The following is an 18,482-nucleotide window of genomic DNA, read 5'->3' as shown; positions in this document are numbered from 1 at the left end:
ATGACTGCTCGTCTCAAAAGAGAGACCAGATTTTCATATTTAACAGCTCATGGAAATCAGTCACTTTAGAAATAAAATGATAATAACTTTAAAATCCTGTTAATTGAATTTAAAATTGAACTTCTATGCAATTTGTACACTGAAATCTGAAAGGTGGATATTGTACTATATATGTTAAGATGCTGTGCCAAACAATAAAATATATGCCATTTCAGGAAGACTACTTCAACAATCAGCGATCCAAGATATTATAAAGAATTCTAGGAGAAGTTATGAGGCTTATGATATAGAAGGGTGGCTCATTTGGGGTCCATTGCTAAACTAAGTTAGACAAAATGCTGAATAAAGCAATATAAACTTATGTAAATTGTATGTGTTGGTAAATAGTAAATTATTATATAAGCCATAGAAAAAAAGGCTTTCCACTTAACCAACAGCAATTCCATCAGTTAACTGCTGCTGTGTCATTTCATGTCAATGCACACACACACAATCAGGATATGGTGTTCATCGGTTCTGGTTGAAACTGATATAACTGTTCAGCCAAAATCAGACTCTGAGTATTGATTTGAGATCTAATTAATTTGGAATGCTAGAAACTAAACAGCCAGTTTTCTCCTAAATTCTTAAGAACAAGTCTCTGCATTTTATATCTTTTAAATCTGGAATTACCAGAAATGTGATACATACTTCATTTTCTGTATGTTCCTCCCCTTCATTTCAACATGTACCCTTGAAGAACTGGGAGAAATGGAACTATTTCTGTGAGAGCCCTGGATGGACCCAAAGCCAGCATTGTGCCCAGCACATACCATTCGACATCTCCTCCAGGGTACACTATTCTAGATGTGGATGCAAATGCAATGCTGTTTGTTGGTGGCCTGACTGGGAAATTAAAGGTAATGTGTTCATCCTCCTCCCATTCTATTTCATCTTTTGACAACAACTGACGTGATTACTTCAGGAGAAGTCATGATAAAGCTCTGTAAAACTTGGCCATGTTTTACTTAACTTGCATTTATGAAAACATGAATTTATTTTGAGTAAGAATTTTCTTCTTTGAATATTCAACCTGGAAACACAATATTTTCAGCCTATGTGTATTTACTTAAACAGCTGTTGTTTTGTCTTTATCTGTGGCATCAGTTTTTTGTGTATTCTTATTTTAGTTGCCTCAAGAGCAAAGTGTTTTTTAAGTATACCTCATCTTCTGAATCAATTTATGATTTATAGATATGAAGTGCTATAAAGTTCATACTCACATCTAATTAAAAGATTTATGAATACTTTGGGAGATATCACAGGAGCTATAAGCTTTCAAAACATGATCTGGTTTTTAAAGTTTTCAGATTGCTCTTATTCTTATAGGGTGATGCATTTAATATTCATAATTGCTTCATGACAGTCCTTGCTCATTTCAAATTGCAAAATGCCTGCCTTTTAAAGAAGCTTGTGTTGATTAAATGGAATTAGGTGTTGGGAAACCACTATGGGTGAGATGCAGGAGCACAACAAATATGATGGATAATCCTGGGCTTGTCAGAATCACTCTGGGATGAGATTAGTCAGAAAATGTGAAAAGCAAGGATGACCTCAAATTTATGAGGACTCAACCTTCATACAGAATGAGGTTATTTTATTTGCTTTAAGTATGAGATGTGACTCTAAAGTATGAGAATTGATTCCAAAACCACATGCTAAAGTTATCCTCATTTCTTAGAACTTCATATAAATGTATATAGTACATAGTAACATATAGTCATATTATCGACTTTCTCTCCTTCACAGATAGATAACTATAGGGATAGCACACAGTAGTACCAAAGCCATGAATTTTGAAATCAAATCCAGGATTTGAGTCCTCTCCTCTTCCACTTGCTAAAATATGACCTTGGGCAAGTCACTTAACCCCTTGGACTTTGGTTTTCTCAACTAGAAAAGAATGATAAAAATACCTACCTTGCTTGCATATTGTAGGATACAATGATACATTTTTTAACATTTTTATAACCCTTCCTATATGCTAAGTAATGTTCTAAGTAATTTACATGAATTAACTTGTTTAATTTTTACAACCCTAAAAGGTATATCTTAATTTGTTAAGGCTGCTATAAGAAAAATATCATGGAACTGGGTAGTTCATAAATAAACAAACATTTATTTCTCAGTTATTGAAGCTAAGAAGTCTGAGATCAAGGTACTGGCAGATTTGGTGTTTAGTGAGGGCCAGTTTTTCATAGAAGGAGACTTCTTGCTGTATTCTCACATAGTAGAAGGAGTGAACAAGCTCCTTTGGACCTATTTTATAAGGGCACTAATTCTATTCATGAAGGCCCTACCCCTCACCATCTAAAACTCACTTCTCAAATGCCCTGTCTCCTGATACCATCACTTTAGTGGGTAGGATTTTAACATATGAATTTTGGGAGGGACACAAACATTCACAGCATAGCAAGGTAGATACTAATATTCTCCTCATTCTATAGTTAAGGAATCTGAAGAAGAGATATGTTAAATGTCTTGACCGTGGTCACACAGTAATTAGCAGAGCTGGGCTTTAAACATAGGTTAATAGGCACAATAGTCTTCATTCTCAATATTTTGCTTCACTGCCACAATGAATAGTGAGATGGTGTGTATAAAGCATATGGCAAATAGCTAAGATGTGGTAGTCACACCTTAAATTGTACCTTAATAATTATTATGCAAATGTCATTGGCACAAAAGCAGCATTCTGTCAGTCTCAGAAAAATAAAGAAAACATGAACAAATGAAATCTATAGAAAACCTTAGGAAATCATTTTGGCCAAGAATTTCAAGGCTCCTGCCACACCAGAATATGAACCAAAAGCTGAAAACAACTAAATGAACTTGCTGGTGAGCATTCAAATAAGCAGGAAAATCTCTCAAATGCAGCTTTTCAGAATTCAGGAAGAAGCAAAAAGCAAGTAGAATTCATAAGTAGGAAAATCACTAGAAAATTAAGAGGTTCAGACTGATGACAGAGCATGGCAAGGACCACTCTAATATGCAAGTCAGGGGCTCTGATCAACAATCTCTCTATGTGGCTATGCAACACGTGGTCACAGCAGTGGGAAGATGTACATGTTGGTGGATTTAACCTACAACTATAGCTACAAAATGTTAACTATTCAGTAAGTATCTTCTTATATGTGTTCTAAAAACCAAACGAGTCAATGCACTGTTTTTCCCAGATAATTCGAGTAAATATGGGTTCACTTTGGCACAGTTTTTAAAGTTATAGGCACCAGAATATGACATGACTGTGTCACTCAATAACAGGAATACATTTTGAGAAAGATGGAATTAGGCAATTTCCTCAATGTTCAAACATCGTAGAGCATACAGTACTTGCACAAATCTAGATGGTATAGCCTACTACACACCTAGGCTCTGTGGTATAGCCTACTGCTCCAAGGCTACAGCATGTTACTGCACTAAATACTGTAGGTAATTGTAATTCAGTGGTTAGTATGTGTGTATCTAAACATAAACAAGGTACAGTAAAAATACAGTATTATAATTTTATGGAAGCACCGTCATATATGTGATCTGTCATTTACCAAAATGTTTATAATATGTCAATGCCAAAAAAGTTGTTTAAATGTACAACCAACTTCTCTAGGAGGAAGCAGGTCATTCCCTTTCTTCATGATTGTGGTATGTATCAAACCTAAGACCTTTCCTGTGAAAATGACACCAGGATTGAATTTGAACAGATTATTTATTGATTCTCTATTTGACTCCAGGCCCTGTGCTATGTATATGAGCAAATGATGCCAACATGGTCTCTTTTCATACAAAGTTGCTTTCTTTTTCTTCATTCCTTTGAATTTAAAATCTTCTTGGCTGTGAACAGAAATTTCAAAATTTAGGGCAGCACTATCATAGAGTGATTTATACAAGTGCTTTTAAAAAATCTCTTCTATGTCATCAGCATGTACCCTTTCTTCTGATCTCGGGGGAAAAATCTTTGTGTATGCGTGGCCCAAATTTGCACAAAAAAAAATGATGTAGGAGCACTAGTGTTTATTAAACTCCTTCTGTATGTCAGGCACTGATATTGGTGCCATAAATAATCTAATTGTATTTTCACAACAATTCCATGTTACAGACAAAAGAATAGAATTGTGGAGGTCAGCAGCTCACCTAAAGTAAGAAGCTGGGAAGTGTTTATTTACCAAGGATGATAACTGCTATAGTGAAAAGTAATCAACATTCATTGATAAAACAGCTAGGCTTTTCTTCTGTTGTTGACTCATCCTGGAGCAGTGCTAAGGATATAGATATAATATGATGAAAAGACGAATATGTACAAATGCCAACATATCAGGAAGAATGGATAATGATCACTTCAGCTTCTGCTGATAATAACTCCCATGGATAAACCAAGATTACTTGTGAAACTCCAAATTCTAACAAATACGGTATTTCTTTCTGCAGAAGGCTGATGCTGTACGTGTGATTACATTCACCGGCTGTATGGGAGAAACATACTTTGACAACAAACCTATAGGTTTGTGGAATTTCCGAGAAAAAGAAGGTGACTGCAAAGGATGTACTGTCAGGTTAGTTGAGATGAGATCTCTCCACAGGGTCTGTTCTGTGCATAATAAAAGCTTCAATTTTATTGCACAGTATTCTATTATCATGTGGATGATGTGGAGCAGGTTTGAAATGATTATGCTCAAAGGTGGAATTACCACAAAACTAATGAATCTTCCAGTCCCTGCCTGCATTTGTGCAGGCATTTTCCAAGGCCCTGGGAGATATACTAGCAGTATATTTTCATAGTCATATGTTTTTATAAAATTTGCAAAGATAAGAGATTTTGACTATGATCAGTTAAGAGATTAGTCTCTTTCTACTCCAATGTCCCTTCATGTCCAAGGGGTTTTTTGTGTCTGTGAGTATCTTATTGTAATAATTTCTTTTTTCTTAAAGAGACTTTTCCCAAAACTGATTAAGTTTCAGGCCTTGCTGAGCATGAATTCACTCCATTTATGTTTATAAAACAATTAGGACCCTATCCCAGGTTTTATCTCTTACAGGATTTTTTTCAGTTGACACATAGGATCCTACAAGTGCTTCAAATGGAAACCTATGGGATTTAAAGATTCTGCTTCAAGAGAGGAGAACAAGGGGCTGAGATAGTCCAGGAGGAAAGTGCCTAATACATGTCCTCAGTTATAAGATAGAGGGTAGAACAAGTAGGAATTTGAACATATTTAACATCCTATCATATTAAGCATATGTAAAGAACAAACATTTTTATATAAAAATGAACAGAGAATATAAAACATTAAGCTAGAAGTAGAGGATTTATCAGCATGAAAATCTTAGAGCCCTCTCATCACCCAAGCCTAAAGCAATTTTATTATATTACGTTAAAACTACAAAACATACTTTAAATACCTGCAAATTTAACATGTCATAACAGCAACTCAAAAACCATTAAGTGCTAAGGAGTTTGTGTTATTTTCAATTTAAAGGACATATATACATTTCTTCTAGGACCCAAATTCCCTACTAAAGAGTACACTTCACATTTCCTTCTCTACATCTCCAGAGTTTCATAGAAGAAAGTAGCCTCAAAATGTTATCTCTCTAGAAGTTTTAACTTCTCTTTGTTTCTTTTTGACATCATGGACTTGTCAACGTGAAATTGAGGATAGTTTGCAAGCCTGACCCACTCACTGTTTAAAATGGTTTTGTCAATAATCTTCAACAGCATCTAACATGGAAGGTTGTCTGTAAAATTCTTTCAATACACGAAAGACATTGACGTCCACATTAATATTCTGCTACTCACAAACAAAAGCCAACTTTTCCCTAAGCATTTCTTCTGTAAATTTCTAAGTAGGATTTTCAAAAACTTATTATCAACAAAACATCTAAGGCATTTAAATATCCATTTAGCAGTGCATGTCATGTGAGACTATAACATCACGAATTATCAATTCTGCGAAGATTTTGCACTTTCAACATATAAAGTATTATGCTAATTTATGATTATAATAGTACACCTATATATTCATAGGGTGTGTTGTAGGTTGCAGAGATTCATATTTACAACCTCCTGATACTAGAATGAATACAGTCTAGTCCCAGCCATGAAGAGACATCACCAGGAGGGGAGGAAAAGCTAGTTTTTTTGTATTTTTAATAGAGACAGGGTTTCACCATATTGGCCAGGCTGGTCTCAAACTTCTGACCTTGTGATCCGCCCACCTCGACGCCCCAAAGTGCTGGGATTACAGGCATGAGCCACCACGCCACGCTGGTTGTATAAGTTTTTAGTGGTCGGCCCCCATCCTATTTTCTCAGAAGCCCTGTTACTTGTAAGAATAACTTTTATAGAACTCCTGGAGTTTGTTTATTTGTTTTTTTCCGGAAAATACTTATCACATTTGAACATAAAGAGCAATCATTCCTACCAAAGAGCAAGAGTGATTTTACGGAGAAGATGTAAAAGATGAGGCTAAAAGAGGTAGACTGAGAAAATGTTGTAAAGACCTTAGAATGTCAGTTTTAGAAATTTGCACTTATTCAATAGTCAGTAGAAGAGAGAAAATTGTTGTTATTCTTTAGAAAGAGTAATCTGTCAAAGATATTTTTAAAAGTGTATCTTACTTTTCTCACACTTCTAAATTCACATTAAGATTAAAGCAAGGGAAAAAAGTTACTTCAAGTAAAATGTAATTAGCTAAACATTGAAATGATGATATTTTAAATAGACTAAGACCCAATATTCACCTGGGTCTCGTTGACTTGAATTACGTGTAGAAGAACATAGTTGCTCCGAAATAGCATAATTAATTTGTACTAACTTTACCAGACATCAAGTTTCAAAAGAGAAACAAAAGGCAAGTTGAGAAGCTTAACATTTATTAATTATAAAAGAGTAGGGGTCTTTTGGTAAATATATTCAGAATGAATAGGATAACTCTATTCTATGTCAAAACATTATAGAATATACCTGGAAGGACCATATTTTTTCTCATCCCATAGTCTCCAATTCAAAGCCAGACTTACTTTGTTTCTCCAGGTGACAGCTAATGAATTAAGTGAAGTGGACTGATCTACAGCTCTGTGTTTAGCCACCCTCAACCCATAACTCTTCCCCGCAGATATCTCCACAATTGCAATAGCTTCAGACAGATAGGTAGATAGAGAGATACATAAAAATAGCCTCGTGTTTGGAAAAAGTATTTTAAATGTTGTATTCACAAGACTTGTCTTAGATATTCATTAATTATGTATCCAATATTGATTAAACATATATTCTCTGTGAGGCAATTTGCTATACTAAAATCTTTTTCATCCCACAAACATCAGCTGGATTCTAGGATCCAAGTAATGTACTATATGTGCTAGATGCTGAGTTTGTGCCTGACATAGGACCTGGCCCATAATCTCTTAGATGGTCTCATGAAATTTACATTCTAGTGAAGAAGGCAGATAAAAACATACAAAAAAAATAATACAGGCCTCCTTCATTGTCTGAATCTACTTTTTTCCAGAAAAATGTGTTAGAGGCAAGTATTCAGAGTAGAATCCTATATATAAGAAATGTAATAATGTTTTGTCAGCCCATCCAGAAACCCCACCACCTTGCCCAAATACCTCTAAGACACCCTTAAGCATCAATATAACTATCTACTACCAAGTACTTCTGCAAAACATAAAGCACTAAAAACAATAATGACCCAGTTATTGCACTTCTAATGAAAGGTGAAAGATGGTTTTTACTTAGTCTAGCACAGTGGCAGTAGAGGTGGAGATACGTGGAAGGAACGAAGATGTATTTAGGATACTTCCTGCCCTACAACATCCTGCAATCTCATCACTATTCAATGCATCATTGAATAATGACAGACCAAATAGACATGGTCTGATTCATGTGAAATGCCTCTCTTCTCAGTCCTCAGGTGGAAGATAGTGAGGGGACTATTCAATTTGATGGAGAAGGTTATGCACTGGTCAGCCGTCCCATTCGCTGGTACCCCAACATCTCCACTGTCATGTTCAAGTTCAGGACATTTTCATCGAGTGCTCTCCTGATGTATCTTGCCACACGAGACCTGGTAAGGATCATATGCATAGCAGATCTTCTGTGATTGAAAATGTGTTTGCTTCTTTTATCCATTATTGGTAAAATTATTAATTATTTTTTTAAAAGTCTGGGATGGCTATCTGACAACCAAGAATAGGTGATACAGATAGTGCTTATATATTTTCATTAATAACTTTAATCACAGATTCAATTTAATTACTATTTATTTTCAGTACAACTCTCCACATAATCCTTTAAGCAATGCATCCAGTAATAATTTTTCCCAGCATGGAGCCATGCAGCATCAAAATGCTTCCTTTATCTTCTTTCAGAGACATAAGTTGAAAAGGTGATTCTAAATATTCTTTGGCCTCATTTTTTTCTGGTCAGTATTTCTTAGTGAATTCTTTCAGGGAACATACCTTTTGGTTCACTTAATATGTTTTCAAAGGAACTCACATTTTACTACTATAATAAAAGAGTATGTCTTAGAAATTTGTTTGTGACCATTTGGATCATAATATCACAGCCACAAAAATTCAGAAAATAGTAACATCAATTCTATTTTCAAAATGGATTCTGTAACAGAGTGACATATTCAGCAATTTAGCCACAAGATCCTAATATAAACCCCACAAAAAAAGCGAACACTCATATATTTCTCTGTGTATCTGATCACTGGTGTATGTTTACTCTATTAACAGAGAGATTTCATGAGTGTGGAGCTCACTGATGGGCACATAAAAGTCAGTTATGATCTGGGTTCGGGAATGGCTTCTGTTGTCAGCAATCAAAACCATAATGATGGAAAATGGAAATCATTCACCCTGTCAAGAATTCAAAAACAAGGTAAGTTTTAACAGTAATAATGCAGTATGGGCCTTAATCATGCAATCCAAAGTGCACATGAACCTGATCAAGTGGAAGACTCTGTCTATAATTTTAGCTACTCACAAGTTCAGTGAAAAATTGATACAGTCATTTTTTTTGGCCTAGATTATAGGTGATTTGGGTTAGACATGACTGATTGAAGAGCCAAATGGTTCTCTGTCATTTTCTTTTGAAACTGAGAGCTTAATTTGAAAGCATAAAACTGTCTTACAACTTGCAAAATTATATCCTGTAATATGTTTGAAAAATGTTGGGTGCTTTTCTTCCTATTTTGCCAAGATGTTTCCTTTAAAGCTGCCCACATTAAAATCTGTAGGGGTGGTAGGACATAGTTACCAGTTTTTTGCTCATTTAAATTGCCAAACATTTGTATGCATGCAAGTAAATAATTGGTCAATAGTAACACGGCATGTTTATGGTTCTGGGACATTTTAAAACACTTTCACAAACATTGTTTTATCTCATCACATAGCAGGTATTTTGTTGCAGTGTTAGAGAAAGTGAAATATACACTCAAACTTTTATGTGGTCACAGACATGTTTATAAAAGATTTCACAACCAAATCAGAAATCCAAGTCTATTCTTTCTGAGTGTAGTACTATTTAAGTATATAATTCCACTAACTCTGTGTACTATGGCATTACCAATATCTGCAAATGAAACTTTGTTACTTCTGCTAATATAAATAGGCCTAATTAATGTTGCTAATGCCAATGTGACATTTCGTGAAAATTTAAATTTAACTTTGTACTGTCTTTCATTTCTGCGTTCAATACATACTGCCAAGCAACTTCTAAGCACTGTGTAAGAACTAAATGAAGTTCTAAGTTCTTGCCTTCAAGTAACTTGCATCACAATGGGGAGATAGACAAGTATCAATGGTCAGAGGATAGAGAGCTAATTGCTGGATGTGTATAGCTGGCTAGCAATCTCAGAAGAGTGACACTTAAGTCAAACAGAGAGGTCAGTTTCCCCTGGAGTGCCCCTGAGGTATAAGCTGGATGAGGAGTTAGCTGGATGAAAAGCATGTATGGACATTTTGGAGTAGTGAACGTTGTGTGAAAGCCTGGAGTCATCAGAGAGCATAACATCCTTTTCCAACTGTATTTCCAACATGAAACTCTAGAGAAACTCCTCATATGGGATAAACACTGGCTTTGTGATTCTTTAGACTGGAGTGCTTTATACTATATATATTTTTATAGATTCTTTAGACTACATATTTTTCCTGTGTAAGAGAGGCACAATGCACATTTGCATATTAGAAGCTCTGTATAGTTGTTCACTAAGAAGATTTAACTGTTTAACCCAGAATTTCCCAGATTTCTTTAATCAGAGAAATCCTTCCATTCCTCTAATACCAGCATTCTGCTGAACACACTTTGGAAGATGCTTTAGTAACTACAAGTGAATCCATAACCTACATGGATGAATGTTGGCGGAAAATTATCACTAGGGGCCAAGAGATAACAGAACCAGTGTATAAGGGGACATATGAGCTAAGCGAGTGACTTTCAACTTTATCATGAAAACTGTAGGGATACAGAGAACTCTAAGAGTTTTAAGAAAGGGTGTGGTATCATAAGACTTGTGCTTTGGTAAAGTTTCTTTGGCAGCAGTTTTGAGATTTGTAACAATTTAGGATGCTACTGAGTCTGATGAGTCTAGCGTCTCCCCACTAAGTTCTCTTCTATAGTAATAGAATAACAGATTTGGAGAAAGAAGGAAAAGATGGATATGCATTATAAAAGAAAAAAGACAACCTAAATATCCATCAACAGATAACTGAGAAATGAAAATGTGGTATATATACACCATGGCATACTCTGCAGCTATAAAAAAGAAGGAAATCATGTTTTTTGCAGCAATATGAGTGGAGTTGGAGGTAGTTATCCTAACTGAAATAACCCAGAAATAAAAAATCAAATACCACATGTTCTCACTTACAAGGCAAGAAGCTAAACAATGGATACACATAGACATGAAGATGGAAACAATAGGCACTGCAAACTCCAAAAACAGGTGGGGAGGAGGCGGGGTAAAGGTTTAAAAATTGCCTGTTGGGTAGTGTTTACTGTGTGGTGATGGGTTCACTAAAAGCCCATACTTCACTCTTATGCAATATATCCATGTAATAAACCTGGATATGCACCTCCAAATCTAAAATTTTAAAATAATAAAAATAAAAATAAAAACATCGAGAACTCTAGGCTGAATTGGCTAATGCTATAAACCCTAAAGATAATAATATGCTTGGTTAATGTACAGAGTAACAAACAGGGATAAAATGATTCAACAACTTAGGAGAACAACTTGTATAAATGGTCACCTTGGAAATGCTAATTTCCATAATCAGTCTGCTATCTCAACTTTTATTCTGTCCATTTAAACAAATAACCAAAAGATCTGTGCTCTGAATCAATGTTAGTCAACGGTCAAGTTACAGAATCATTTAAGTTTGAAAGTAGTTAAAAATAAGTTTCAGGTTTATTGTAACTCCAACATTCCATCAATTCAGAAAGTTCTTCCCCCAATAGGTCTAATTTTTCCAGATTTTACTAGAGCCACTAACTGTTACCGTTACTGTTACTACTCTGTAGTCCAGAAATCAGAAAGATCTGTTCCATTTCTGGTTTCTAGTTCAATCACTTTGACACAGTTGGCTGATATCCTCTCATTTATAAGTCTTCTCCTTGGCCTTCAAATTGACTCTAGACTCACATTGCTTTTTGCCTTTCTGAATATTCCTGTCAAATGCACCAAGCAGTCATTCTCACTTTTCTTTTGGGTATTAATGACATGAATCAATTCTCCTTTCTTCTCTAATATATCTCTGTGGTATCATCATTAAAAAGAAATTAAGCTTTATGAGGTTCAGTTGTTCAGAATTTTGATTCTCAGATTAGACGGGGAACTTCTGCCTTCTCCTGCCCATGGTTATTTCCCATTCCCTGTCATCTCTGGTGTGAGAGAGAGATGTATCACCAGAGAAGAAACTTCTCAAAAATGCATGTAATAAAACTCTAGCTGTTTTTTCACTTGTATTCTCATATATCCAATATATTTTCTCTGATACTTTTAAAGCATTTTGTTACTATAGCAGGTCAGTTAATATGTATTAATTTGTCCTTATAAAAAGAAAAGCATTTGGGAAGCCACAGTGGAGAAAGCAAGTGTTATAAACAAATAATTCGCAAAAGAAAAATACAGACTCATATAAAGTTGAAAAATTCAATCTCAATAGATTACAAGCATATGGTCCTTGACCTGCAGTAGCAATATCCAAAGATCACACTTAGAGCAGTGAAATCTAAATTTAAAAGGAAGAGAAGAAAGGCTTGGCAAAATAACCTTACTACCTGCTTTGATAAGATTAGCTCTTCTAGGACACATTTATTAAATACCAACTATGCATCAGATGCTGTGCTGGATCAATGAAGATGCATACAGTTCCTACCCTTGAATAACTTACCTGCTGCACAAGTAAGCAAATTCTGTAGGATACAGTAAACACCAAGGGAGACACTATGGAGGGAGGGAAATAAGGCACTAACTGAGCCCTAAGGCCTTTTTTTGGTTGGGGGTGGGGGGTAGGTAGGAGGGGTGGAAGCAGTTGCAGGGCAATCCAGGCCAAAAAGCATCATATGAAAAGATAAAATGTATAAAAATATGGATTATTTGGGCTGATGTTATAATTACTTTGAATTCTTGGAGTTTAAATTTCAAAGGAGTGATAATAGACAGTGCTGAGCATGTTGGCAAGAGGGCCAGATCACAGGAAGCTGTTTAAACTATGTTGAAGAGTTTGCAGTTCATCTTGATGAACTTGATTTTAAGTAGAGATGTGACAGGGTAATTTCAATTTAAATATATTAGTGTCAGTGTGGAAGATGTATTTTCAGAAGACCAAACTGAAGACAAAGTGAACAATTAGCTTCAATAATAGTCTAGGCAGGAGGTAAATGATTCTTGAAGTAAGAGTTGCAGTAGGAGTTGACATCAAAGAAATGCAAAATAAATCCACCATGTGATACCACTGCACAGATATTAGAATGTCTAAAATTAAAAAGACTGACCACACCCAGTGCTGCCAGAAGATGGAGCCACTGGAACTCATACTCTGCTGCTGAAGATAGAAAGTGGCATAACACTGGAAGAGGTTGGCCATTGCTTAAAAGACTAAATATACATCTACCATACAAACCAGTCACTTCACTCCTAATTATTCACCCAAGACACATGAAAGCATATTTTTATACAAAGACTTGTTCTAGAATGCTCACATTACTTTTATCTAGGTTACTCAAAAACTAAAAACAACTCAAATATCCATCAGCAGGTAAATAGATATACATAAATTGTGGTATACCCATACAATGGAATACTACTCAGCAGTTAAAAATAAGAAAATATGAATATATGTACAAATAGGATGAATATCCAAATAGGCAGACAAAAAAGAGTACATTTGTATAAAATTACATAGAAAATAGATATAAACTTGAGTCTGCCCAGATGGCTGAAGCCTGAGATGTGGGCAAAGGAAGGGACATTAGAAAACATCAACGTTTTAACAGTGTTCAAAAATAGATCTCAGGGTAGGAGATTGAGAATGAAAGCTCAAAGAAGCCAAAGAGCTTGATGTTTTGGAAGCCAGAAGAAATTTCCTGTAAGGAAGGAAATGATAACAGCATTAAATACTGCATAAACATGGATGAAGATAAAGATTCAAAGGACTCCACTGAGTTTGGATATAGGGAGGTCCTTAGGGACTTTTAGCAAGACCAGAGTCACAGAGTAGTGGGAGAGGAATTGAAATAAGGCTCCAGCAATGTGGGTTGTTGCTGCTTTTCACTGACCAGATTACTTGTTTTACGTGAATTATTCTCAGCTAGTGGGTAAAAGCACTGTCCCCAAGTACAGTCCTTCAGGAGGGTGTTCCCCGTCTTCCTTGAGTTAGTTACAGAACCACAGTCACTGATAGAAGTGTGCCCTATCCCCCAAATGCATTGATATGGAATCAAAATTGAGAACACTCAGTTAGATTTCCAGTGGATCAAGAAAGAGGACAAAAGAGTAACCAAAGTAAAAAACCATTAGCTTATAACAACTCACTACTGATTATAAATTATTTGTTAAGCCCCTACTCTGTGTCTATTATTTAATAAAACCCTTATTTCCCTACCTACTTATAAATAACGTCTGAATTCATCAACTATAAAATTTTGTGTTAATAGCCTACTTTTCTATTCTGTAAAGAAAAAAAGTAGGGCAAGAAATAAGAGCAAGCATTAGCATTTCCTGGTAGAACCCACTTCATCAGTATCACTCATGAAGGACGCAGTAAAGCCCTTCCTTTAAGTCAGTAGAAATATGCCATCCTGTCTCTGCCAAAGTTACCTCTTGGGCCAGTGAATTTCAATTCAATTGTGTTTCTGCTCTTTAATCATTTTTTTTCTTAAAATGATTTCTAAAAATGCATATATTCATTCATGGATAAGGAGGAAAACTACCTTCAGTCACTGGCTTGCCTGTGATAGAGAGGCAGAATCTCATTTTCAGACACCATTAAAATACTGACCAGGTCTGCAGAAAGAGACTATTTTCATCTTCCAGTCAACAACCCCATATGAAAATGTCTTTGCTGATCTAGATAAAAAGAAATATGTATGAAAAAGTCTTGAAAACAGTTTTATCTATTTCCTTTTAGTCACCAGTCCAGTCAAAGAGATATATGTATATGAAACTAATTATGTATATAAAAATAATAAAATATGTGTGTGAAAATAATCCCATTTTAAAATTTTAACTTGCTAACTATATTTAATAGGACGTTTATTCTTTTAGGTGTTTTTCTTGTTTGTTTTTACAAAAGTCTGCTTTGAGGTGTTTATTGGTTTGTGTATTTGATTTTGGTCCTTTTTAAATAAGGCATTGTATTTGACTTTATTGAAGATGTATTTTTTTGAAATAATAGGGTTATAAACTTCAAGGAAATTTTTGAATTTGATGTTTCTCTGTGTTTTCCAAAGAACACTGATTCTAAAAGATGATGGATTGAGTGAAAATAATAATATTTCATGGTCAAATAAATTTGGGTGATACTTTTTGCTCTATGTCCTTCTCTTGGAGCATTGCATTGCATATTAGCATGCTGGAAGATCTGGGCAGCCACAAAATTAAGAAGATAAATGTTTACCTTTGTATAACCCAGTATTTGTCATATTTATTTGAGCCAGGAACATCCAAGAACTAGCATCCTAAAGAATAAACACTTAGAAATTCCCTTATAACCCACTGGTTCAAATGCCCATTTTCAAACGCTTGCTAATTCAGATCCTGCATCAGGCAAAGATTTAGAGGCCAAATCTATCATCTTAAGGAACTGATGTCAATATGCATATGAAGTAGTTAAAGGCTGAGTCTATGGAAATGTGGAAAAGTATGTAATTCAGAAAAAGCCTAGCTTGACCCCTAAGAAGGGGGCAATAGTGAGAGGGATCAACGAGATCCCCTGCATTCTAAACAATGCAGTTTGAACAGAGACGTGCCTCTTCTTTCCTTTTTTCTATTTCTGAATTCTTATCTTCATCACGTTAAAAATACTTTGAGAGACCCAAGAAAAAAGCCATAAGGCATGAAGACTGTACCTCTGTCACAACGCTTAGCATCCCAGTCTAAAATGCAATTTACAGTGGACCTGGATCCCACCACTTCCCTGTACAACATCCCCTTCCACTTCATGTACAACCGTATTTTACAACAGTAACACTTTGCAGATGAGTCTAAATCCCAGTAGTTCTTGTGGATAGTGAAGCTTACAGAAAGAGCCAGCATGTTTCTAATTAATTATCTGATTTCTAATTAGATATCTGTTATTTAGCATGTTTTAATCTTCCTTTATTTTCTAGCTACTTATCTAGATTATAGAAAACTACATCAAATGGATCTTTGATGTCCATTTACATTTATCTCTTTTATCTTCATTGGTTTGCCTTCATTGGTGTTCAAGCTATTACTTTCACTCTCTTTGGGGGATAGTTTAATAATGTATTTTATTGATGTTTTTGTTTCTGTAATTATTAAATTGCTAAGTATAGTAAAAATGCTTGAGAAAGTCAATGTGAATTCTAGAATTAAACCAAATTTGTCTTGAAGTATTAGTGATGATATAGATATGGTTGATATTACTCAAAATGTTAAACTTTCTATCTCCTTTACAGCCAATATATCAATTGTAGATATCGATACCAATCAGGAGGAGAACATAGCAACTTCATCTTCTGGAAACAACTTTGGTCTTGACTTGAAAGCAGATGACAAAATATATTTTGGTGGCCTGCCAACGCTGAGAAACTTGAGGTAATTTAGTTTATATGTAAAGCTAAGGATTAAGTTTTAATTAAATGACCACTGTGTTCACTAGAGTTCTGAAGTTTAATTACAATAGGAATGTCATATAACCCCTGGTTGCAGAAAGGCCTGATCAAAAAAAAAAAAACATGTTGCATGTTAGAACAACACCAGGATTTAGAAACCAAAGGACTAATTTGACATCTGTGTTGAAGAGATGGATTGGAGTTGCTGTTTCCTTTATATGCACCTGCTGAAAAGAATTATGAAAGTAATTAAAGGTAGAGGCCAGAGTTGAATGTGGATCTTGTAATTGCTGTTCTCCTTGTACATTCACTGGAGATAATGGCACTCTGACATTGCTTAGTGTTCTGAAAATTAGTCAGTGTTCCAGGATGCTATGAGTATAACCTATTTTATTGCCTAGCATTAGTATCATAATGGCATATTGGAGCTTTCCCATATGCCTAATACAAGAACTATATTGGTTGTTCTCATGCCCATGCCAACATTTTTTTCTTAATTTCACATATGCATTTTAGCTAGCAGTACAGGGAGACACATTTGCTTCCTAATTTAGTTAGTTCAAAAAAATAAAGTAACAAAAAAAGTCAGAAAATTCTCACATGCTACTTAGTTAATTTACTGCTCGTTATAAAACAGAAGATAGTCTATATGGATGGTATTTAGTACTCAATAAATGTTAACTAAACTCTAATTATAATGGGATTAATTGATTTTGGTTAAACTATAGGAGTTTATTACAAACTACCATGTTTTTAATTTCTTGTTTTGCTTAATTAGTTTTGTAGTTTTTAAAGGGTATAAAAGTTCTGTCTAGGTGTTTCTACTCCAAAAAGACAGATTATGTTTTGAAAAATCCCAGAGTATCTGAAAAGTATGTTGATCAGTTATTTTCATATTTCCCAAATGAGCAGTGAAAGTTCAGTCTCATTCTATGACAGCTAGTGTGCAGGCTAAAATTTCTTTTCCCCAAATCTAAACTCATATATGAAGCAACTGTCTAATTATCTGATGAGCTTCGTAGTGTAAATAAATTGTAGTGTAAATAAATCTTCATTCATTGTAATGTGTTTCTATTAGAAAAGAAATACATTTAAAGTGTCAAGTCAGAAAAACATTACAAATCAAATTTGAATAGTACCACAGTTATTACCTAGAAATTCATTTACCAGATGACTTGTCATTCAGCAAATGTTTCTTGAGTATCTACTGTGTGACAGGCTCCATACTAAATAGTAGGAATCTAGTGGTTGTTCAAATCCAAGATTTACTTTACAAGATCATTAATATATATTATTGAGTGAATTAAATACAGCCAAACTAAGGTTATTCAAATCTAGCTTTGTTTATTCTAGTGAAGATTTTAATTATCATAAAGCGATTTTTAGGAATCATCTATAAAGGTGTATCTGTTAAAGCCTGTAAAATCTGTTAAAATCTGTATGTGTTAAATGAATCTTTGTCACTAACATGTTTTTACTTTCATGGTACAGCATTACATAATTACAGTATATTTCTATAGTGTGGCACATTATTTCAAAACAACCTTTAGAGGTATATTTGTGATTGATAAAGAAACCAAACATGCATAGTTACCTGCTATTTTGCCTGCAGACAGATTCTCAATATGACAAAGTGCAAAAGATGTGGCAAACATAAATTATTTTTATATGCATTGTTAAGCTCAAGCTCTTTGAGAGGCAATGTTTATAAGCCATTCATGAATACTGCAGAATAGTGACATTGTTCACTTTCCCATTTATTAGATTGATAAGAACAAGTACTTTAAATTCATATTTCAAAATAAAATTTTCCAAGATAATAGTGTGAGCTGTGGTCGTATTTCAGTTCTAATTTCACTGCAGTCAAGGGCATATGTCTATTTTTAGTTCTGTTGGGGCTTCTGCATTTCTTTCCTTGGTAGATCCCTGTGAAATGATTTTTTTTAAAGATTTATGATTAAAGTTTATTGTTTTATTAAACGAAAATGTAATTATAAGTAAATTGTTTTTTTTTTTTTTTCTCTTTCCCATTACCTAGTATGAAAGCAAGGTAAAATTTAAATTTATGCATGCCTTCTTCCAGTGCATGGGTTGGGTAAATGTGGCTTCTTAGATAAAGCAGTCGTGCAGAAGC

General features: G+C 34.6%; 1 protein-coding gene across 1 annotated transcript in view; it reads left to right on the top strand.

Moving 5' to 3' along the window:
* The window catches only part of LAMA2 (laminin subunit alpha 2), an 886,276-nt gene that overhangs the window by 826,567 nt on the left and 41,227 nt on the right, over positions 1-18,482 (top strand). The window contains exons 47-52 of the mRNA XM_064360706.1: positions 740-899; positions 4,465-4,589; positions 7,946-8,108; positions 8,782-8,926; positions 16,193-16,331; positions 18,387-18,398. Of these exons, the coding sequence (XP_064216776.1) occupies positions 740-899; positions 4,465-4,589; positions 7,946-8,108; positions 8,782-8,926; positions 16,193-16,331; positions 18,387-18,398 (744 nt within the window). The remainder of the gene's footprint in view (positions 1-739; positions 900-4,464; positions 4,590-7,945; positions 8,109-8,781; positions 8,927-16,192; positions 16,332-18,386; positions 18,399-18,482) is intronic.

The sequence above is a fragment of the Aotus nancymaae genome, unplaced genomic scaffold (assembly GCF_030222135.1).
Source record: "Aotus nancymaae isolate 86718 unplaced genomic scaffold, 86718_ANA_hifiasm-v0.15.2.pri h1tg000040l, whole genome shotgun sequence".
NCBI classification, from domain to species: Eukaryota; Metazoa; Chordata; class Mammalia; order Primates; family Aotidae; genus Aotus; species Aotus nancymaae.
The sequence above is the reverse complement of the archived record's forward strand: the minus strand, read 5'-3'. Positions and strand labels throughout refer to the sequence as shown.